The 19,755-nt window shown below is 42.4% G+C and overlaps 1 protein-coding gene across 2 annotated transcripts in view; it reads right to left on the bottom strand.

Moving 5' to 3' along the window:
* Positions 1 to 19,755, bottom strand: part of LOC115088443 (probable palmitoyltransferase ZDHHC14) — a 400,884-nt gene that overhangs the window by 84,203 nt on the left and 296,926 nt on the right. For both annotated transcript variants that reach the window (XM_029596720.1, XM_029596721.1), the window contains exon 4: positions 2,873 to 3,010. In XM_029596720.1, coding sequence (XP_029452580.1) covers positions 2,873 to 3,010 — 138 coding nt within the window. The remainder of the gene's footprint in view (positions 1 to 2,872; positions 3,011 to 19,755) is intronic.

Below are 19,755 nucleotides of genomic sequence, written 5' to 3'. Positions count from 1 at the left end.
TGATCTAAAGGGTGGCTACTAAAATGGTCAGAGACCTTTGCTACAAAGTGAATGGGGACAGATTTAAAGATCTAAACAGGTACACCCTAGAAGAAATGTGGGATAGGAGAGATATGATAAACACATTTAAATAACTCCAAGGTACCAATGCACAGGAGGCGGGCCTCATACAACTGAAAGTGGGGGGTAGAATATCCTGCTTATTCCGCTAATATGCAGAGATCTCTCCTCACTCTAGCAGCTCCATTATAGACCAGAAAAAATGATCTGTCAACAGTGGGATACTTTTGTTCCTCACAGACTGGGTGAGGATGAAAGGAGCAACAAAGAGCTCTCTTAAAATAAAATGTGAGTTTTTACCCATGCAGCTGGTACAGGACACACAATCCTTACTACCTCCAGATGGTCCTTTCCTTCAGGAGAATGATTCATGGTGACCTGGCTCGTCTCAGTCAGAGGCCCTCCAGTTTTTCCACTCAATCACAAGATTACAAGAAACTTAAGGATGCAATCAGACTTCAGGCCCAGGACGGGAATCCTGCAACCTGTCAGACTCCCTGCACAATCATTGTAGCTCTTCAGACTAGCCTCAGCCACACTGCAGGACCTCTGGCCTGTCTACCTTGCTTCTGCACTCCAGAAGATCAATGCAAAGATGCTGGGAAAAAGAAGGCATCATGGGAACTCTAGCAGATGGTGCAATCTGGAAGGGATGTAATAGCAAGCGCCAATAATCTATCGGAGAAGGTGAAATGGTTTACATATTTAGTCTGAAAGATTTCTAGTAGGGGTTATTTTCATTAGACAATTGTGGGGGAAAGGGGAATAGTAATTTTGCTGTCCAATTATACAAATGACCTCTTCATTGAGTTTACTCCAAAACAACTGACAAAATAAGGGAACATCCTCATAAGCTAGGAGGACGTCTATTTTCCACTTTCAAATGAACAGATTCTTAACTTGAAGTGGTGAAATTAAGGAACATTTTCCTAACAAAGATGCATTATTACACCACTAATTAACATCACTGCAAAACTGGACTAGTTCTTAGAGGAAAATAAAAAGATAAGCAGGTGTGGCAATATAATTGGAGACCAATATTCAAACGTTACTTAGCTGGAGAAGTTGGATTTATCCAGCTAAGTGCTGGCCACTGAATATCCGGATAAGTAGCTAGCAGGATATGTTCTGGGTGGGCAGTGGGTGGATCGGGGTGTAGTTCCAAGTATTTAGGGGATAATTTTCTAAAGGACTTACATGTACTTATCCGGTTAAGTCAATCGGATAAGTTAGACTTGCCATAGAGGGGTCTAACTTAGTCAGATATAACTTATCCGGCTATGACTGCGGAGATACCCGTGCTCTGAATATCCCATGTAAGTTAGGCAGATAAGTCTGATCTTTTCCTAAAATCTAGGAAAATGGATTAATCTACATATTTTTGCCAACTGACATACTTCAGGTTTCTAAAGACTAGTTTCCCACTGTGCCACTAGGATGGGCTGTAATACAGAGTAATATTTTCACTATCCTGAACTACCACATAGATAGCTTCAAGACACTAGAAGAACGCGGATTTGATAGAACTTTGGTTTCCTTGCAACCTAACTGGCTATATAATTCTGCAATTTTTATGTATTTCCAAAGTAAAACCAGAGATCCTGGGACAACATCATTGTGCTGCTAAATTACTGATGAATGTACATGAGGTGAGCCCAGCTGGACTGAGGGGAAAAGACTAAGATTAATGTACATCACTTGTATTACTGTTTAGATTCAGTACAAGGATCTTCAGCAGTGATTGAAGAACAAGCATCAGACAACATTATTCCTATCAACAGCATCACCGTTCTATAGCAGAGGTTTCCCATAGGCATGGGAATAGAGGAGCAGATGTCCTGTTTAGATTACTGTTTAGATTCAGTACAAGGATCTTCAGCAGTGATTGAAGAACAAGCATCAGACAACATTATTCCTATCAACAGCATCACCGTTCTATAGCAGAGGTTTCCCATAGGCATGGGAATAGAGGAGCAGATGTCCTCTTGAGGATCCTTCCAGCTTTTATATGGTTCCATAAGATGTAGTTGCTACATGAATTTGGATGTGAGAGCTTCACGAATTACCACATCTAGTCTCCTGCTAGCTAAAGGGCCAAGCAGATTTCTAAATATTTGTTCACATACTGTTTTTACATCAGTGCTTCCCAAACATGACCTGGGAACCCCACAGCTAAGCAGGTTTTCAGGATATCCACAATGAATGAGATTAATGTGCATATAATGAGTCTCCAATGTATACAAAATTTCTCATGAATCTTCATTACGTATTTCCTGAAAAGCTGACTGGGCTGTGGGCTTCTCAGAAAGGTTTGTGAAGCCCTGTCTGATACAGCAGCATACCATGCAAAAGACACTGAACTCAGAATGAAATTGCATCAAATATACTAATAAAAATGGTTTTCTTTTATATTTCATTCAGAATTTAACAAATGCTTTACTTTTTAACGTAACTAGTTATCTCCTAACAGTAAACCTTGGCCATAAAACACACATCAAGAAAACTGAGCTCATCTATATCTTGTGAGCATGGTGTAGATGTGACTCGGATGAATGCGATTGGGTGCAAGTCAAAAAACATGGCCTCCAAAGTCAAGCAATCAGAATAATGATACAACAGCAACATGGTACTCTCAAAACTCAGCAAGTGCTGGGCAAATGACCAACATCGGTACAGATAAACCAGGGGGAAACCTAAAACAGAAATATTCAGAAGGAGAGAGACTAAATCCTCAATGATACAAAGGAACAGATTAAAGGAGTTTAAAAAAGGTCAAAGAAATGACTGCATTTGATTTCGTCAGCATACTTACGAAGAATGACGTGGGTGATAACGAATGCAAAGATAAAAACTGTCAGAAAGGACAGCGATAAAATAAACATATAAAAAAATCTGTAGTTTCTTTTCCCCACGCAGTTGCCCACCCAAGGACAGTGGTGATCAAACCGTTCTGAAATGAGAGGCAGAAAAAGAAATAGGGAATACAATTAATCAAATACTCCTTCACGTCAGGCAGACACTCCTGCTGAGCACAGAGAGATCGGGACAAACAGTTTATACGCAAGACATCTGCAGTCTTTTAGGAATAACACTGAAAAGTCCTTGTGGGGGTAGATGGGAGGAAAGACCTGAACACCTGATAGTATTTGGGGGATAATTTTCCAAAGGTCTTACACGCATAAACCCTGGTTTTATGGGTGTAAATGGACTTTTGAAAATTTCTCGGGGAGGGCTGTGCAGAAAAGTGCACGCACAAGCGAATTCACATGCAGTTTTACACGCGCTACAAAGATGCATTCTGGGAGTGGAGGTGGGGTAGAGACAGAGCAGCGCGGGTACTTTCAATTTCCAAAAGTTATGCGACTAAAAGGCAATAATCAGTAGGCCATTTAGTGGCCAAGTTATTCAGCTAAAGTTAGCCGTTATCTTGTCCTTTATATTCAAAGGGATAAAAGTCCCGCTGAATATACCAGCCTACATGGAGCCGGATAACTTTTAAACCCAACTGGCTATGTTAGAATATAACAATGTAGCACCATAAGGACATCAATTAACAATATACCATATTACACTGCATCGAGTTTAACATACATATAATCAACTATCTTCACAAATAAAAATTTTTTTTATATATATATATATATAATTTTATTGTACATATAATTGACAAGTATTAACATATCACAAAATTTAGTAATTTGAACATTGTTTTTTTAAAGCAATCTTTTTAACAAGTCTTTTTAAACAACGTGTGGACACCACTACTTAACCCTCAATATCCCACATAAATACCAACAATAAATATTTCCATTATTTAAAATACAACCAAACCATTCATCCATCCACATTCATCCAATTAATTAAAAACCCTCCCAACATATATTGCACCATATCCCAAAATTCTTTTAATGCACTATTCCTTAATTCAAACCATAGGTATTATGACATATTATATGCTAATTCAGATCACGGGTATTCTAAAGATTTTCAACTTGAGTCCACGATTTTCACATACTCAGTTTATCAAATGTTAGTAAGTTGTGATTCATCACCCCGACAAGGAACCTCGTTTCGCAAAATAGCTTCTTCAGGGGTTACCCTTCACGGTATCTAATACAGACTCTCCCTCTCACCGAGAGTGTCAATTCCCCGTTGTCCCGAACCTTCCAAATGTCATTACACCGGTGACAACACCAACACTCTATGGAGTCTTATTTCATCAAACCGTCTCATATATTCAATATATATCTTCAAACACTTCCTCAGCACAAGTTATATAAGCGTTAATTCACATATTATCATTATCCCCGCTGTTCAAAAACTTCTCCGGATGTATATATCATTCTCCTTCATAATATACGAACAACTCTCAAGACGCCCCCACTCAACGTATCATCATAACACTGATATATCTTGTGCTGAGGAAGTGTTTGAAGATATATATTGAATATATGAGACGGTTTGATGACTCCATAGAGTGTTGGTGTTGTCACCGGTGTAATGACATTTGGAAGGTTCGGGACAACGGGGAATTGACACTCTCGGTGAGAGGGAGAGTCTGTATTAGATACCGCGAAGGGTAACCCCTGAAGAAGCTATTTTGCGAAACGAGGTTCCTTGGGGTGATGAATCATAACTTACTAACATTTGATAAATTGAGTATGTTAAGATCGTGGACTCAAGTTGAAAATCTTTAGAATACCCATGTTCTGAATTAGCATATAATATATGTCATAATACCTATGGTTTGAATTAAGGAATAATGCATTAAAAAATTTTTGGGATATGGTGCAATATATGTTGGGAGGGTTTTTAATTAATTGGATGAATGTGGATAGATGAATGATTTGGTTGTATTTTAAATAATGGAAATATTTATTGTTGGTATTTATGTGGGATATTGAGGGTTAAGTAGTGATGTCCACACGTTGTTTAAAAAGACTTGTTAAAAAGATTGCTTTAAAAAAAACAATGTTTAAATTACTAAATTTTGTGATATGTTAATACTTGTCAATTATATGTACAATAAAATATATATATTAAAATAAAATTTTTATTTGTGAAGATAGTTGATTATATGCATGTTAAACTTGATGCAGTGTAATATGGTATATTGTTAATTGGTGTCCTTATGGTGCTATATTGTTATTCATTAAGTATAAGGGCCATTTTATAGCCTTTGTGTTATCTACCATATGTTAGAATATAGCCAGTTAGATTTTGAAGTTATCCAACCTCATGTGGGTACTTAACCAGATATCTTTCAAGATATCTGATTAAGAAGAGATGTGTACAATGGAAAAGATATGTATGTAAACGGGCCTGTGGCCCATTTCTCTTGTTCCTCTCTCCAAATTAATAGATGAGGCCCTGTCAACCTTGCATCTTGCAGCCGCAAAGCCCTCCAAAGTATGATTATATGCCCCGTCTGCCAATCCTGTTACCAAGTTAAAACATTTTTCAATCTTCCCACTTGGACCCCCCCCCCTAGCTACCCTGGGTTTAAGAGCTAGCCAGTCCTCAACCCTCCCCATCGGACCTCTCCTCCATTCCTCTCCTCGGATTCCCCCAGTCCCTACTGGGATCAAGTTATTATCTTACCTACTTCCGGCACAGAGTCTTGTGCGTAACTTATGCTTCCAGCGCTGAATCTGACAGAGCTGGAGCACTGGATAACTCCCAGCAGGGATTGGGGGAATATGGAGGAAGGGCCTGGGAGGGCTGAGGGCTGAGGGCTGGCCAGACCATGGGTGGGTAGGGGGCATCTGAGGGGGAAGATTGAAACATTTTTAAAATCAGTAACAGGGTTGGTGAGCCAGGGCATATAATCATATTTTGGAAGGCGTTGTGGCCATGAGATGCAAGGTCAACAGACTCTCATCTATTAATCTGGAGAGAGGAACAAGAGAAACGGCCACAGGCCCGTTTACATATTTTTTTTCCATTGTACATATCTCTACTTAACTGAATATTTTGGAAGATAATCAGATAAATGATTAGTTGTCTGGCCACATGAGGTTGGATAACTGTAGACCTGCTCTGAAGCATCAGCTAAATCAGCTGCACAACTGAACCCTTCCCTGGAGCTTCCCTTTTATATCCGTCTAAATTATAGCCGGATAACTACTTATTTGATTATAATTTAGCCAGATAAGTGGCTGAAATTGCCAAATTAACCTTTTAAACAGATAACTTTTGAGTTATCCATCTGAACGGCTTTTGAATCTCTACCTCCTAAGTATATAAGTGCACAAATGTCTGTCTGTCAGCGTCAGTAATGCACACACCCACTTTGAAACTTCTAGCTAAAGTCTGTCAGTAATAGGTATTTGCAGACTTTAGCCCATGCAAGCTGTTTTATGGTTTAACATTTTTATTCAGCCAACCACATACAATGATGAATGAAATGCAAATAAGAGTTAACACAAATCAACACTTTCATTTACATGAAATCAACAGATTCTTTTCTCCGTATCATCATGTCAGCTGCATCTATTTCCCCCATTTTTACCCTCCCCTCTCTTATCCCCTTTATTAGATACACAAAGACATTCGGGTTGCCCTTCTTCTACCACATCCAGGCCTCCAAGACCTAGGTCAGGAACATGCAACACTCTCCCCATCAGTCCTTCCCATCCCCCTACAGATACCTTCTTAGCACCTCCCCCCCCCGGACATCAATTTGATAACCCAACTGTACAATATTGAAGGATGCACCCCTATAAACCATGGAAATTGTTCAAAGTCTGGCTCCTTGCTCGCCCCGAAAGGCACTGTATATAGTTGTCCCAGACATCTAGGAAATGCCTCTGTTGCTGAAACGTATTATGTGAAACCGTGGATTCCATAAACATCATTTATTTATTTATTTAGGAACTTTTAATAAACCGATGTTCGTGGGACACATCACACCGGTTTACAATTAACTCAGGAAAGGAGGAAATTACAATGAACGAGGGAACAGGGGGTTGGAGCAGGCGAGAAAAGGGGAGGGGGGGCGGGAAGGAGAAAGAGAGAAAGAGAAAAGGGCAGAAGTGAAGAGAGAGAGGAGCAACCAAGCTAGCATAGGTAAATTATTTACAACATTTCTTTAAATTAAAACAAGGATCAAGGTATCAGATGAGAGCAGTTAAAAGAAAAAATGACATCTTAATCGTAGACCATAAAAATCAGGGGGGTGGATGAGTTCTGTGTTGTTAGGGGATAAGGTCTAGGTTTGATTGGCCGCAGGGTAGGCCTGCCTGAAAAGCCATGCCTTGATGCCTTTTTTGAAGGTGTGCAAGGATGGTTCAACATGTAGATGGGTGGGAAGTGAGTTCCAGAGGCTGGGACCCGCAATAGTGAAGGCTCTTTCTCTGGTCGTGGTGAGGTGTGCAATTTTGAGGGGTGGGTGTGTAGATTGCCGGCAAGGGCGGATCTCACAGGGCGATTAGAGGAGTGGAAGTGGGGCATTGTCTTGAGCCAAGCGGACTTGTTTTTATGGAGCGCATTGTAATGAATTACGCCCTGCCAAGATGATGGCCCAACTTCCTCTCTCCATGTTAACAAATTCAACCTCTTCCCCAAAATAAAAGCCTTCCTCACAAAACTCCTGTCCCCCCTTTTTTATATACTTAGGCAAACTTCGAACAGCACCAATTCTGGAGTAAGCAGACTGGAGTACATCATTCACGTATTGCCGCACCTTTTCTGAAAAGGCCAGAATTTTAACACAAAACCAAAAAGCATGGGATAATGCCCCCTTCTCTACTAAACATTTCCCATAATTCGCAGGTTGAGATATTTTGGCTTGGGAGATGTACGCTCTATGTAGGAATTTAAATTGTAACTCCCACAGATACATATTACTGGAAATACTCTTCAAATTCCTAAAAGAAGCTTTCAGTTCATTAACTGAGATTGAGAAAGTCACTTTCCCTAGACCACCTCTTTCAAAGAAAGCCTTTCATTTCATCAAGTTCTACATAGAAACATAGAAATGACGGCAGAAGACCACCAAATGGCCCATCCAGTCTGCCCAGCAAACTTTCACACTTATTTTTCTCATTCTTAACTATTACTCTGACCGCTGAGGTCAGGACCCTTATTGGTAACTTTTTGGTTCTAATTTCCTTCCACCCCTGCCACTGATGTAGAGAGCAGTGCTGGAGCTGCATCAAAGTGAAGTAACAAGCCTAATTGGTTTGGGGTAGTAACCACCACAATAAGCAAGCTACTCTCATGCTTATTTGTTTACCTAACCTGTGCAATTGAGTCCTTGTTGGTTGTCTGAATATAAATCCTCTTTTCTTCAATCCCCCCTGCTGTTGAAGCAGTGAGCTACGCTGTATATGTATTCGAAGTGAAGTATTAGGCTTGATTGGTTCCAGGAAGTAACCGCTGCAATAAGCAAGCTACTCCCATGCTTATTTGTTTACCCAGCCTGTGCAATTTAGTCCTTGTTGGTGGTTGTCTGAATATAAATCCTTTTTTCTTAATCCCCCCTGCCATTGAAGCAGAGAGCTGCTTGGATATGCATTGAAAGTGAAGTATCAGGCTTATTTGGTTTGGGGTAGTAACTGCCGCAACAAGCAAGCTACTCCCACGCTTTTTTGTGAATGCAAATCTTTTTTCCCACATTTCCTCTTGCCATTGAAGCATAAAGCAATGTTGGAGTCGCATTAACCGTGTGAATTTTTATTGAATAAGGGTATTAATCACCAGGTAGTAGCCATCATTCCCGCAAGCCACCCCCTCACTGGGTATCGTATCGTCTTCGTCTTGAGATATTGCAGAACATTCACTGGGTATCAACAATCCTTCTACAATCAACTCAACCAACCAAACCCAGGCACGAAAGAAAAAGTATCTACAACTAGCATCAACCATATTCATTACAATTTGGAACTTATAAGAAGTAATGATAGAATCCCTCCTTTATGATAAATTAATATTATTACTGTTACTTCCCTTTTTCCCCTTTTCCTCCCTTTTCCACCCCACCATCTTCCCCTTCCTTCCATTCCCCCCCCCCATTGTTACTTTTTGTTAACTATGTATAATTTATCTGTTTTTGTTTGACTTTGTAAACTGTTATGATGGCTGAACCGAATGACAGTATATAAAAATGAATGAATAAATAAATAAATAAATAAATACAATTCACATCCTCAAGATTTTATGGATCCACAGTGTTTATCCCAAGCCCCTTTGAAATCCTTCACAGTTTTGGTCTTCACTACTTCCTCCGGAAGGACATTCCAGGCATCCACCACCCTCTCCGTGAAGAAATACTTCCTGACATTGGCTCTGAGTCTTCCACCCTGGAGTTTTAAATCTCAGGGGGATGCCCCTGAGGTTCGCGCCATCGCCGGTACTTCAGTTGGGGCTGCGCCGCGCGCATGCCCCTAGGCCTCCAAAAAACATGGCGGGTTGCAGTATCTAGCCGGTCTGGGGACGCCGGAGGACTTCGCCAGAAGGACGCTGCGGCAGCCAATCTTCCCGCGGACGAAGAGGGAGGCGCCAAAGAGGTAAGGCGGGCGGAGAGAGGGAATCAGGAACCGACGGACACAACATCAAAACTCCACAGCTCAAATTCTTAGGGCTGTTCAGCTTGGAGAAGAGACGGCTGAGGGGGGATATGATAGAGGTGTTTAAAATCATGAGAGGTTTAGAATGGGTAGATGTGAATCGGTTATTTACCCTTTCGGATAATAGAAAGACTAGGGGGCACTCCATGAAAAGTTAGCATGTGCCACATTTAAAACTAATCAAAGAAAGTTCTTTTTCACTCAATGCACAATTAAACTCTGGAATTTGTTGCCAGAGGATGTGGTTAGTGCAGTTAGTATAGCTGGGTTCAAACCTCTTCAGCCTTTCCTCATAGGGGAGCTGTTCCATCCCCTTTATCATTTTGGTTGCCCTTCTCTGTACCTTCTCTATCGCAATTATATCTTTTTTGAGATGCGGAGACCAGAATCATACACAGTATTCAAGGTGCGGTCTCACCATAGAGCGATACAGAGGCATTATGACATTTTCCGTTTTATTCACCATTCCCTTTCTAATAATTCCCAACATTGTTTGCATTTTTTGACTGCCGCAGCACACTGAGCCAACGATTTCAATGTGACGCCTAGATCTCTAGATGTCAAATTATACTAGTAAAAGGGTTAATTACTGTTTTCTTCTGGTGTGATGGTTTTATCTGCTCTGGTGTGCCACAAATGAAAGGTGGTTTGGAGAGGGCACAGAACTGGGATATCGAGGTGACCCGGACCTTGTCTCATCCCCCACTCAGGCTATGAACCCGAAGATAAATCATATTAGTAAATATAATTTCTCATGTGGCGCTCCCCATCCCAAGAATAGGGGTAATTCATAATTTGGACTGGGTGGGGGCACATTATTATCTGTTTCCTCCCTTCTTTTTCACCAGTATCTGCCCTGCTTCCCCTCCTCTTCATCACTTCTCCCTGTTTTCCTTTCCCCTCTTCTTCCCCTGTCTTCTCCCCTCTATCCCCTTCCCCTCTCCTTTGTCTTCCCATCTCTTCTCCTTTTTTTTGTATCTCTTATATCTCTCACTTCCTTACCCTGTGCCCTTGTGTTTTTCCTCCTCCCCTCCATGATCTCCTCTGTGTCTCATCATACAGTATGGTTTCATATCACAAATAGGATACGGAGAAGTAGCACGAAGACTCGAGTTTTGCAGTTCAAAAACACGGACTTTGATGAAATGGGGAAGTACTTGGAGGAAGAACTAGAAGGCTGGGAGAACGAGAGAGATGTGGAACAACAGTGGACCAAACTAAAAGGAGAAATCAGCAAGGCAACTAATATATATGTTAGAAAAGTAAAGAAAAGCAAGAGAAAAATGAGACCTATCTGGTTCTCAAAGGAGGTGGCTGACAAAATAAAAGCTAAAAGAACAGCGTTCAAGAAATATAAAGAATCCCAAAGAGAAGAACACACGGAAGAATATCTAGTGGAACAGAGAGAGACAAAGAAAGCAATCAAGAAAGCGAAAATTCAAGCGGAAGAAAGGATCGCCAAAGAGGTAAAGCAAGGTGACAAAACATTTTTCAGATACATCAGTGAAAGGAGAAAAGTCCAAAGTGGAATACTGAAATTGAAAGGTGAAAAGGATCAATGGGTGGAGACAGATAAAGAAATGGCAGAATTATTAAACAAATACTTCAGTTCGGTGTTCACTAAAGAAGACCCTGGAGAAGGACCATCGCTAGTTAACAAGAAAATAGAGGGGAATGGAGTAGATGTAACTCCATTTACAGTAGAGAATGTATGGGAAGAGCTGGGGAAACTGAAAGTAGACAAAGCCATGGGGCCTGATGAGGTTCATCCCAGGATACTGAGGTAGCTCAGAGATGTGCTGGTGGCTCCGCTGTGTGACCTGTTCAATAGATCCCTAGAAACGGGAGTAGTGCCGAGTGATTGGAGAAGAGCGGTGGTGATCTCGCTTCACAAGAGTGGAAACAGAGAGGAGGCTGAAAACTACAGACTGGTTAGCCTCACCTCGGTGGTGGGAAAAGTAATGCAGTCGCTGTTAAAAGAAGAGATAGTGAACTATCTACAGTTGGAAGAATTGCTGGACCATAGGCAGCATGGATTAACTAAGGGAAGATCCTGTCAGACAAATCTGATTGACTTTTTTGACTGGGTAACCAAGGAAATGGATCAAGGAAGATCACTCGATGTCATCTACTTGGGCTTCAGCAAGGCTTTTGATACGGTCCCGCACAGGAGACTGGTGAATAAAATAAGAAGCTTAGGAGTGAGTGCCGAGGTGGTGGCCTGGATTGCAAACTGGTTGACGGACAGAAGACAATGTGTGATGGTAAATGGAACTTACTCTGAAACATAGAAACATAGAAATGATGGCAGAAGACGACCAAACGGCCCATCTAGTCTGCCCAGCAAGCTACGCACTTTATCCATTTTTTTTCCCCTTTTTTTTCTCTCCCACCTGTTACTATTGGCTTCCAGTACCCTCCAGCCCTAATTCCCCTCCACCCCACCACCAATTTAGAGAACAGCGCCGTATCTGCATCCAAGTGAACTTCCAGCTCAATTAGGGGTAGCAACTGCTGTAACAAGCAGGCCACACCCTTACCCCATACTCTTACCCACCCCTGTTTTTATTTTTTTGTTTGTTTTTTGTTTTTTTTTTGGAGAGAGCAGCCCTCCATCCTTCCGCTCCGTGAAGGTGGAACACCAACCACTGGCCACTGGCATCCCGCTCCGTGAATGCCTCTGTGGCTACTGCCGCTCCGTGCAGTGTTTGAATGCCTCTGTGGCTACTGCTGCTCTGTGCAGTGTTTTGCTGCCTCCTCTTTATTCACGCCCTCTAGACTTGATGGATCCATAGTGTTTATCCCACGCCCCTTTGAAGTCGTTCACAGTTTTAGACTTTACCACTTCCTCCGGAAGGGCATTCCAGGCATCCACCACCCTTTCCGTGAAGAAATACTTCCTGACATTGGTTCTTAGTCTTCCTCCCTGGAGCCTCAGCTCGTGACCTCTGGTTCTGCTGATTTTTTTCTAACGGAAAAGGTTTGTCGTTGTCTTTGGATCATTAAAGTTTTTCAAGTATCTGAAAGTCTGAATCATATCACCCCTGCTCCTCCTTTCCTCCAGGGAGTACATATTTAGATTGTTCAATCTCTCCTCGTACGTCATCCGATGAAGACCCTCCACCTTCCTGGTCGCCCTTCTCTGTACCGCCTCCATCTTGTCCTTGTCTCTTTGTAGATACGGTCTCCAGAACTGAACACAGTACTCCAGGTGAGGCCTCACCAAGGACCTGTACAAGGGGATAATCACTTCCATTTTCTTACTCGATATTCCTCTCTATGCAGCCCAGCATTCTTCTGGCTTTTGCTATCGCCTTGTCGCATTGTTTCGCAGACTTCATATCGTTAGACACTATCACCCCAAGGTCTCTCTCCTGCTCCGTGCACATCAGCCCTTCTCCCCCTATCGAATACAGTTCATTTGGATTTCCACTCCCCATATGCATGACTCTGCACTTCTTGGCATTGAATCTCAGCTGCCATATCTTCGACCACTCTTCCAACGACCTTAAATCCCGTCTCATTCTCTCCACTCCTTCCGGCATGTCCACTCTGTTGCAGATCTTAGTGTCATCACTAGTTTTGGCAAATATAATGCCCTACTTCTAAGCACAGATAACAACCAAAAATGGACTTAACTTTAGCAGAAAAGGCTCTGGCTCATGAAGATCCCAGCTCCAAAGTGATTCAGTTCCCAAAGCACATGAGACTCTGGCTACTTTAATCCAATTACTGCCTCCCTCACAAACACTGGCTGAGGAGGAAGGATCTGCTTTTAACTAATGGCTGGAACAGGTAAAACAGACTACAGCACTCCCAAATTTCTATTTCAGTTGTGCTTCTTTTTAACAGACAGTGCACTAGTTTTGGCAAATATAATGCCCTACTTCTAAGCACAGATAACAACCAAAAAATAATCACTTCCCTTTTCTTACTCGATATTCCTCTCTCTATGCAGCCCAGCATTCTTCTGGCTTTAGCATCTTCTGGCTTTAGCAGTGTTGAGCGGAGTGCCACAGGGATTCAGGGGTAGCAATTGAATAAACTGTGCAGTGGGGAGATGAATGTTAATTTGTTCTGAATAAGTTATACTGGAGTTATTACTGCATTTACTACTACTGCCATATTTTCACTGCACAACAATTGACCATACTTGGCACTGCGTTTATTACTGTGCATATTGTGCATTTCCTACTTATCTTGTTTCTTTCACCTGATCATTCTTTTTACTTTACCACAAGCTCACAGTTCAACAGTTACACTGCCCTTTCCTGTGTGGTCATTTTATACGTTACATGATGTTACAGGCAAGGGGGGGTTCTTATGAAGGGGCAGCAAATGTGGTACTGGGGTGGGCATGGAGTCTTACCCTGTGAAAGGCAAGTGAACTCAAGGATTTATCATAATATTGTCTTCTATCTAGCTAATTGAGATAGATAACTCTGTCATCAATGGCACAACTGCAAAAGGAAAGAGTAAAGTGAATAACAAATCTCAACTAAAGTCTCATAAGGAGTACAGAAAAAGCAATAACCGTAAAGAGAGTACCTGGAAAGCTATGACTACAAATGCTCATAGTTTGGGAAATAAAATCCCAGATCTGCAGGCCCTAATGACAGAGGCAGAACTGGACATCGTTGCTATCACAGAGACATGGTTCACAGAATCTCATGATTGGGATACGGCAATACCAGGCTATAACTTGTTAAGGAAGGACAGAATGGATAGAAAAGGGGGAGGTGTGGCTCTTTATGTCAGAAATAATATCCAAGCATCTGAGCTGCAAGGAAGTTGGGGCAAGGAAGAAGCACTATGGGTCGACCTAAAAACAGATGATGGAGCATCCATTTATATTGGAGTGGTTTACAGGCCTCCAAACCAAAAGGAAGAGCTGGACAGAGATCTGGTTGAAGACATCCATAAGATAGGTAAGAAAGGGGAAGTGGTGATCGTTGGTGACTTTAATATGCCAGATGTAGACTGGAAAATCCCATCTGCAGAATCTAAAAACAGCAGAGCAATAGTGGATGCCATGCAAGTATCTTTGTTCAAACAAATGGTATTGGAACCCACAAGAGAAGGAACTATTCTCGACTTAGTGCTCAATAATGGAGATATCGTCTCTGATGTCAAGGTGGGCGCCCACCTCAGCACCAGTGATCATCAAACGGTATGGTTTAATATCACTAAAAGAATATGGAAAAGAAGCACAAAGACCAGAGTTTTACAGTTCAAAAACACAGACTTTGAGGAAATGGGGAAGTACCTAGAGGAAGAACTAAATGGATGGGAAAATGAGAGAGATGTGGATCAACAGTGGACCAATCTAAAAGGAGCAATCGCCAAGGCAAACTGCTCTATATGTTAGAAATGTAAAGAAAAGCAAAAGAAAAATGAAACCTATCTGGTTCTCAAAGGAGGTGGCTGACAAAATTAAAGCTAAAAGAACTGCATACAAGAAATACAAAAGATCCCAAAGGGAGGAGCACAAAGAAGAATATCTGATTCAACTGAGGGAGACTAAGAAATTAATCAAGTTGGCAAAAAGTCAAGCGGAAGAGAGGATTGCCAAGGAGATAAATATGGTGACAAAACATTTTTCAGATACATCAGCGAAAAGAGAAAAGTCCAAAGTGGTATAGTGAAATTGAAAGATGAAAATGATCAATATGTGGAGAGAGACGAAGAAATGGCAGAAATATTAAACGAATACTTCAGCTCTGTGTTCACTAAAGAAGACCCTGGAGAAGGACCATCTCTACACAACAAGAAACTGGAGGGAAGCGGAACAGAGGAAAATCCATTTACAGTAGATAATGTATGGGAAGAGCTAAAGAATCTGAAAGTGGACAAAGCCATGGGGCCTGATGGGATTCATCCAAGGATACTGAGGGAGCTCAGAGATGTGCTGGCGGGACCGCTGTGCGACCTGTTCAATAGATCCCTAGAAACGGGAGTGGTGCCGAGTGATTGGAGAAGAGCGGTGGTGGTCCCACTTCACAAGAGTGGGAACAGAGAGGAGGCTGGTAACTACAGACCGGTTAGCCTCACTTCAGTGGTGGGAAAAGTAATGGAGTCACTGTTGAAAGAGAGAATAGTGAACTATCTACAGTCAGGAGAATTGATGGACCAGAGGCAGCATGGATTCACCAGAGGAAGATCCTGTCAGACAAATCTGATTGACTTTTTTGACTGGGTAACCAAGGAATTGGATCGAGGAAGAGCGCTCGATATCATATACTTGGATTTCAGCAAAGCTTTTGATACGGTTCCGCACAGGAGACTGGTGAATAAAACGAGAAGCTTGGGAGTGAGTGCCGAGGTGGTGACCTGGATTGCAAATTGGTTGACGGACAGAAGACAATGTGTGATGGTAAATGGAACCTTCTCTGAAGAGAGAGCGGTTTTTAAGTGGTGTGTACCGCAAGGATCGGTGTTGGGACCGGTCCTGTTCAATATCTTTGTGAGCGACATTGCGGACGGGATAGAAGGTAAGGTTTGTCTTTTTGAGGATGACACTAAGATCTGCAACAGAGTGGACACGCCGGAAGGAGTGGAGAGAATGAGACGGGATTTAAGGAAACTGGAAGAGTGGTCGAAGATATGGCAGCTGAGATTCAATGCCAAGAAGTGCAAAGTCATGCATATGGGGAGTGGAAATCCGAATGAACTGTATTCGATGGGGGGGGAAAGGCTGATGTGCACGGAGCAGGAGAGGGACCTTGGGGTGATGGTGTCTAATGTTCTGAAGTCGGCGAAACAATGCGACAAGGCGATAGCTAAAGCCAGAAGAATGTTGGGCTGCATAGAGAGAGGAATATCGAGTAAGAAAAGGGAAGTGATTATTCCCTTGTACAGGTCCTTGGTGAGGCCTCACCTGGAGTACTGTGTTCAGTTCTGGAGACCGTATCTTCAAAAAGACAGAGACAAGATGGAGGCGGAACAGAGAAGGGCGACCAGGAAGGTGGAGGATCTTCATCGGATGACGTACGAGGAGAGATTGAAGAATCTAAATATGTACACCCTGGAGGAAAGGAGGAGCAGAGGTGATATGATACAGACTTTCAGATACTTGAAAGGTGTTAATGATCAAAAGACAACGACACACCTTTTCCATAGGAAAAAAATCAGCAGAACCAGGGGTCAGATTTGAAGCTCCAGGGAGGAAGATTCAGAACCAATGTCAGGAAGTATTTCTTCACGGAGAGGGTGGTGGATGCCTGGAATGCCCTTCCGGAGGATGTGGTGACCAGAACTGTGAAGGACTTCAAAGGGGCGTGGGATAAACACTGTGGATCCATAAAGTCAAGATGCTGCCAATGAAGAGTGGGTGACTCGCCAGAATGATGGCTACTGCCTGGAGTCAATACCCTTATTAAATAAACATACACATGCTTACTGTGACTCCAACATCGCTCTAAGCTTCAACAACAAGAGGAAATGTGGAAAAAAGGATTTGCACTCACAAAGAGGGGAGTAGCTGGCTTGTTACGGCGGTTACTACCCCAAATCAAAAAAAGCCTGATACTTCACTTTCAATGCATATACAGCATAGTTCTCTGATTCAACGGCAGGGGAGAAGAAAAACTGATACTGTGGGAAATATAAGCTTTGCCAGCCTTCCCCTATTTCCAGCCCATACCAAGACATAACAGATTTCAGTAAGGGTCTAAAGCTTTATTGAGCTGCCTAAACAAAAACAGAAAGGGTGAGATGTGGGAATTATAAGCTTTGCCAGCAGGCCAATTTGGGGTTTAAACACTAACTTCCCTGACCTTTGCCTTGAGAAAACTCCAGAGAACTTATTAGCCGCTTTTTCTTGCCTGAATGCCAACTCATTAACAATTGTGTTCTGTACCCTCATCCTTTGCCTTATTTCTCCAGCTATGGCGATTTCAGAACAAGGACTCTGACAGGACAACATGTACATCCTCGATGCACAGAACTTTTCACACCTGTTGAATCGAACAGACTGTTGGATCTGCACACACATGCCAACCCAAGCCTGCGGAGAACGACTGATGCATGCTGTACCATTTAACCTTACAGTATGGACTAATTATCCTTTACAGAGAGGTGTTTTCATTAACTCTCCAGTTAATAATACCATACTACACATTGGTAGCCGTATTCAAGAGACTGCCGCTCTTTGTTGGGACTATGATACAGGGGATGGGGAAGGGAATTCAGGTGGGAAATATCCATATTGTAACCGAACCTTTGTATTAATCACTGAACACTTGCATAATTATACCACATATGTATGCAATTGGCAGATTTCAGGATGTGCAGTGGGAGACCCAAGCAGGTGCAGAAAGTATAGCGGGGACGAAGGATTTACCCTTTGTAGTTATATAGCCCAAATGATAACCAATGACATGTCCACAATCTGTTAGGAAACATATGGATGTTATGTGGGCGTAGAGCATATATGTACATTTCCCCAAGATGGAGAGACAGATGCACTTTAGGCTACATCCTCCCCTCATACTATGCAGTCAAAAATTTACCCAAAGCAAGGCTCTGTAACAAAAGGGAGGCGATAAATAATCCCATAGAAAAGTATACAGAAACTCAGATAGCTAGAAGCCTGTTTCCCCCAATGGGGACAGCTATGAATTACAGAGACTTACACATCCTAGCTAACTGGACGACTGCCCTATTTAATCAGACAGTCCATGCATTAAAACTACTCACAACAGAAGTCTCTCAGAATAGAGAAGTAGCATTCAGAACAGCTATACCTTAGACACTATTTTAGCCTTAAAGTGTGGTGTTTGTGCATTAATTGGATCTCATTGCTGTGTGTACATATCAGATTATAAAGCAAACCTTACACATACCATAGAGCAGATAGAAACCATGGATGCTGATGCACCACTTTCAGACAGAATACCTACTTCTCCATGGGACTGGCTATGGTCCTGGCTCCCTGATATTTCTGGTCTCAAAAGGGTGATTTCTATTATAATTACTGTAATTATCTTAATTATTTGCCTGTGATGCTGTATTCAGTGCATACCCAACCTCATATCCATACTGAAACCTTGCTCTCAGCCCGGATACAAAGATGTCTTGTAAGATGCCTAATAGGGAATCATGAGCCCTGCAGCGTTGGCACACCACGCTGCACCAGCTCTGGGTGATATGGAGATTCAGGAGCTCATCGGCAGCTGGCACACCACGTCGAATCAGCTTTCTTCTCTCCATAATCCCCCTTCCCCTATTTCCAGCCCATACCAAGACATAACAGATTTCAGTAAGGGTCTAAAGCTTTATTGAGCTGCCTAAACAAAAAGAGAAAGGGTGAGATGTGGGAAATATAAGCTTTGCCAGCAGGCCAATTTGGGGTTTAAACACTAACTTCCCTGACCTTTGCCTGAATAAAAGCATCACTTGTGCTTAAGTCTCTGCCAAGGAGAGGATACCTGACTTCATGTATTTCTCTGGCTTATAATTAATCCTGTTAGCCTGAAAGTAGGGCTGGGTGTTCCCTAGTCAGAGGCAGGACAAAAGTCAGGAGGTATAGATTTCAGCAGCCAATGAAATGATCCGTGCACACCCCCTGAGCCAAAGCCAATAGTGTAGGGACTCGTCTGTTGCTATGGGGAAAGTAGCCAATCATGTAATGACACATCATCTGCCTTTGTATGAATGTACAATAAAGGAGAGCGCCAAAGTGTGCTCCACCCTTCTCTTCCTGCCTGCGATGAAAGCTGCCTCAAGTGTGTTCTATGCCTCCATACTCAACAGATACTTCACACATCCAGCAGAGCTCTCTGCTTCAACGGCAGGGGAGAAGAAAAGAGGGTTCGCACTCACAAAGCGGGGAGTAGCTGGCTTGTTACGGCGGTTACTACCCCAAACCAAATGTGCCTGATACTTCACTTTCGATGCACATCCAGCATGGCTCTCTGCTTCAACAGCACGGGAGAAGACTGATACTTCACGCATATCCAGCATAGCTCCCTGCTTCAACGGCAGGGGAGAAGAAAAACAACCAATAAGGGCTGTATAACATAGTCTGGGTAAAACAAATAAGCATGGGTGTAGCTTGCTTATTGCGGCGGCTACTACCCCTAACGAATCAAGCTAGATATTTCACTTGGATGCAGCTCCATCACTG

This window comes from Rhinatrema bivittatum, chromosome 3 (assembly GCF_901001135.1).
Source record: "Rhinatrema bivittatum chromosome 3, aRhiBiv1.1, whole genome shotgun sequence".
Taxonomy (NCBI): Eukaryota; Metazoa; Chordata; class Amphibia; order Gymnophiona; family Rhinatrematidae; genus Rhinatrema; species Rhinatrema bivittatum.
This window is presented reverse-complemented; position numbering and strand designations above follow the sequence as displayed.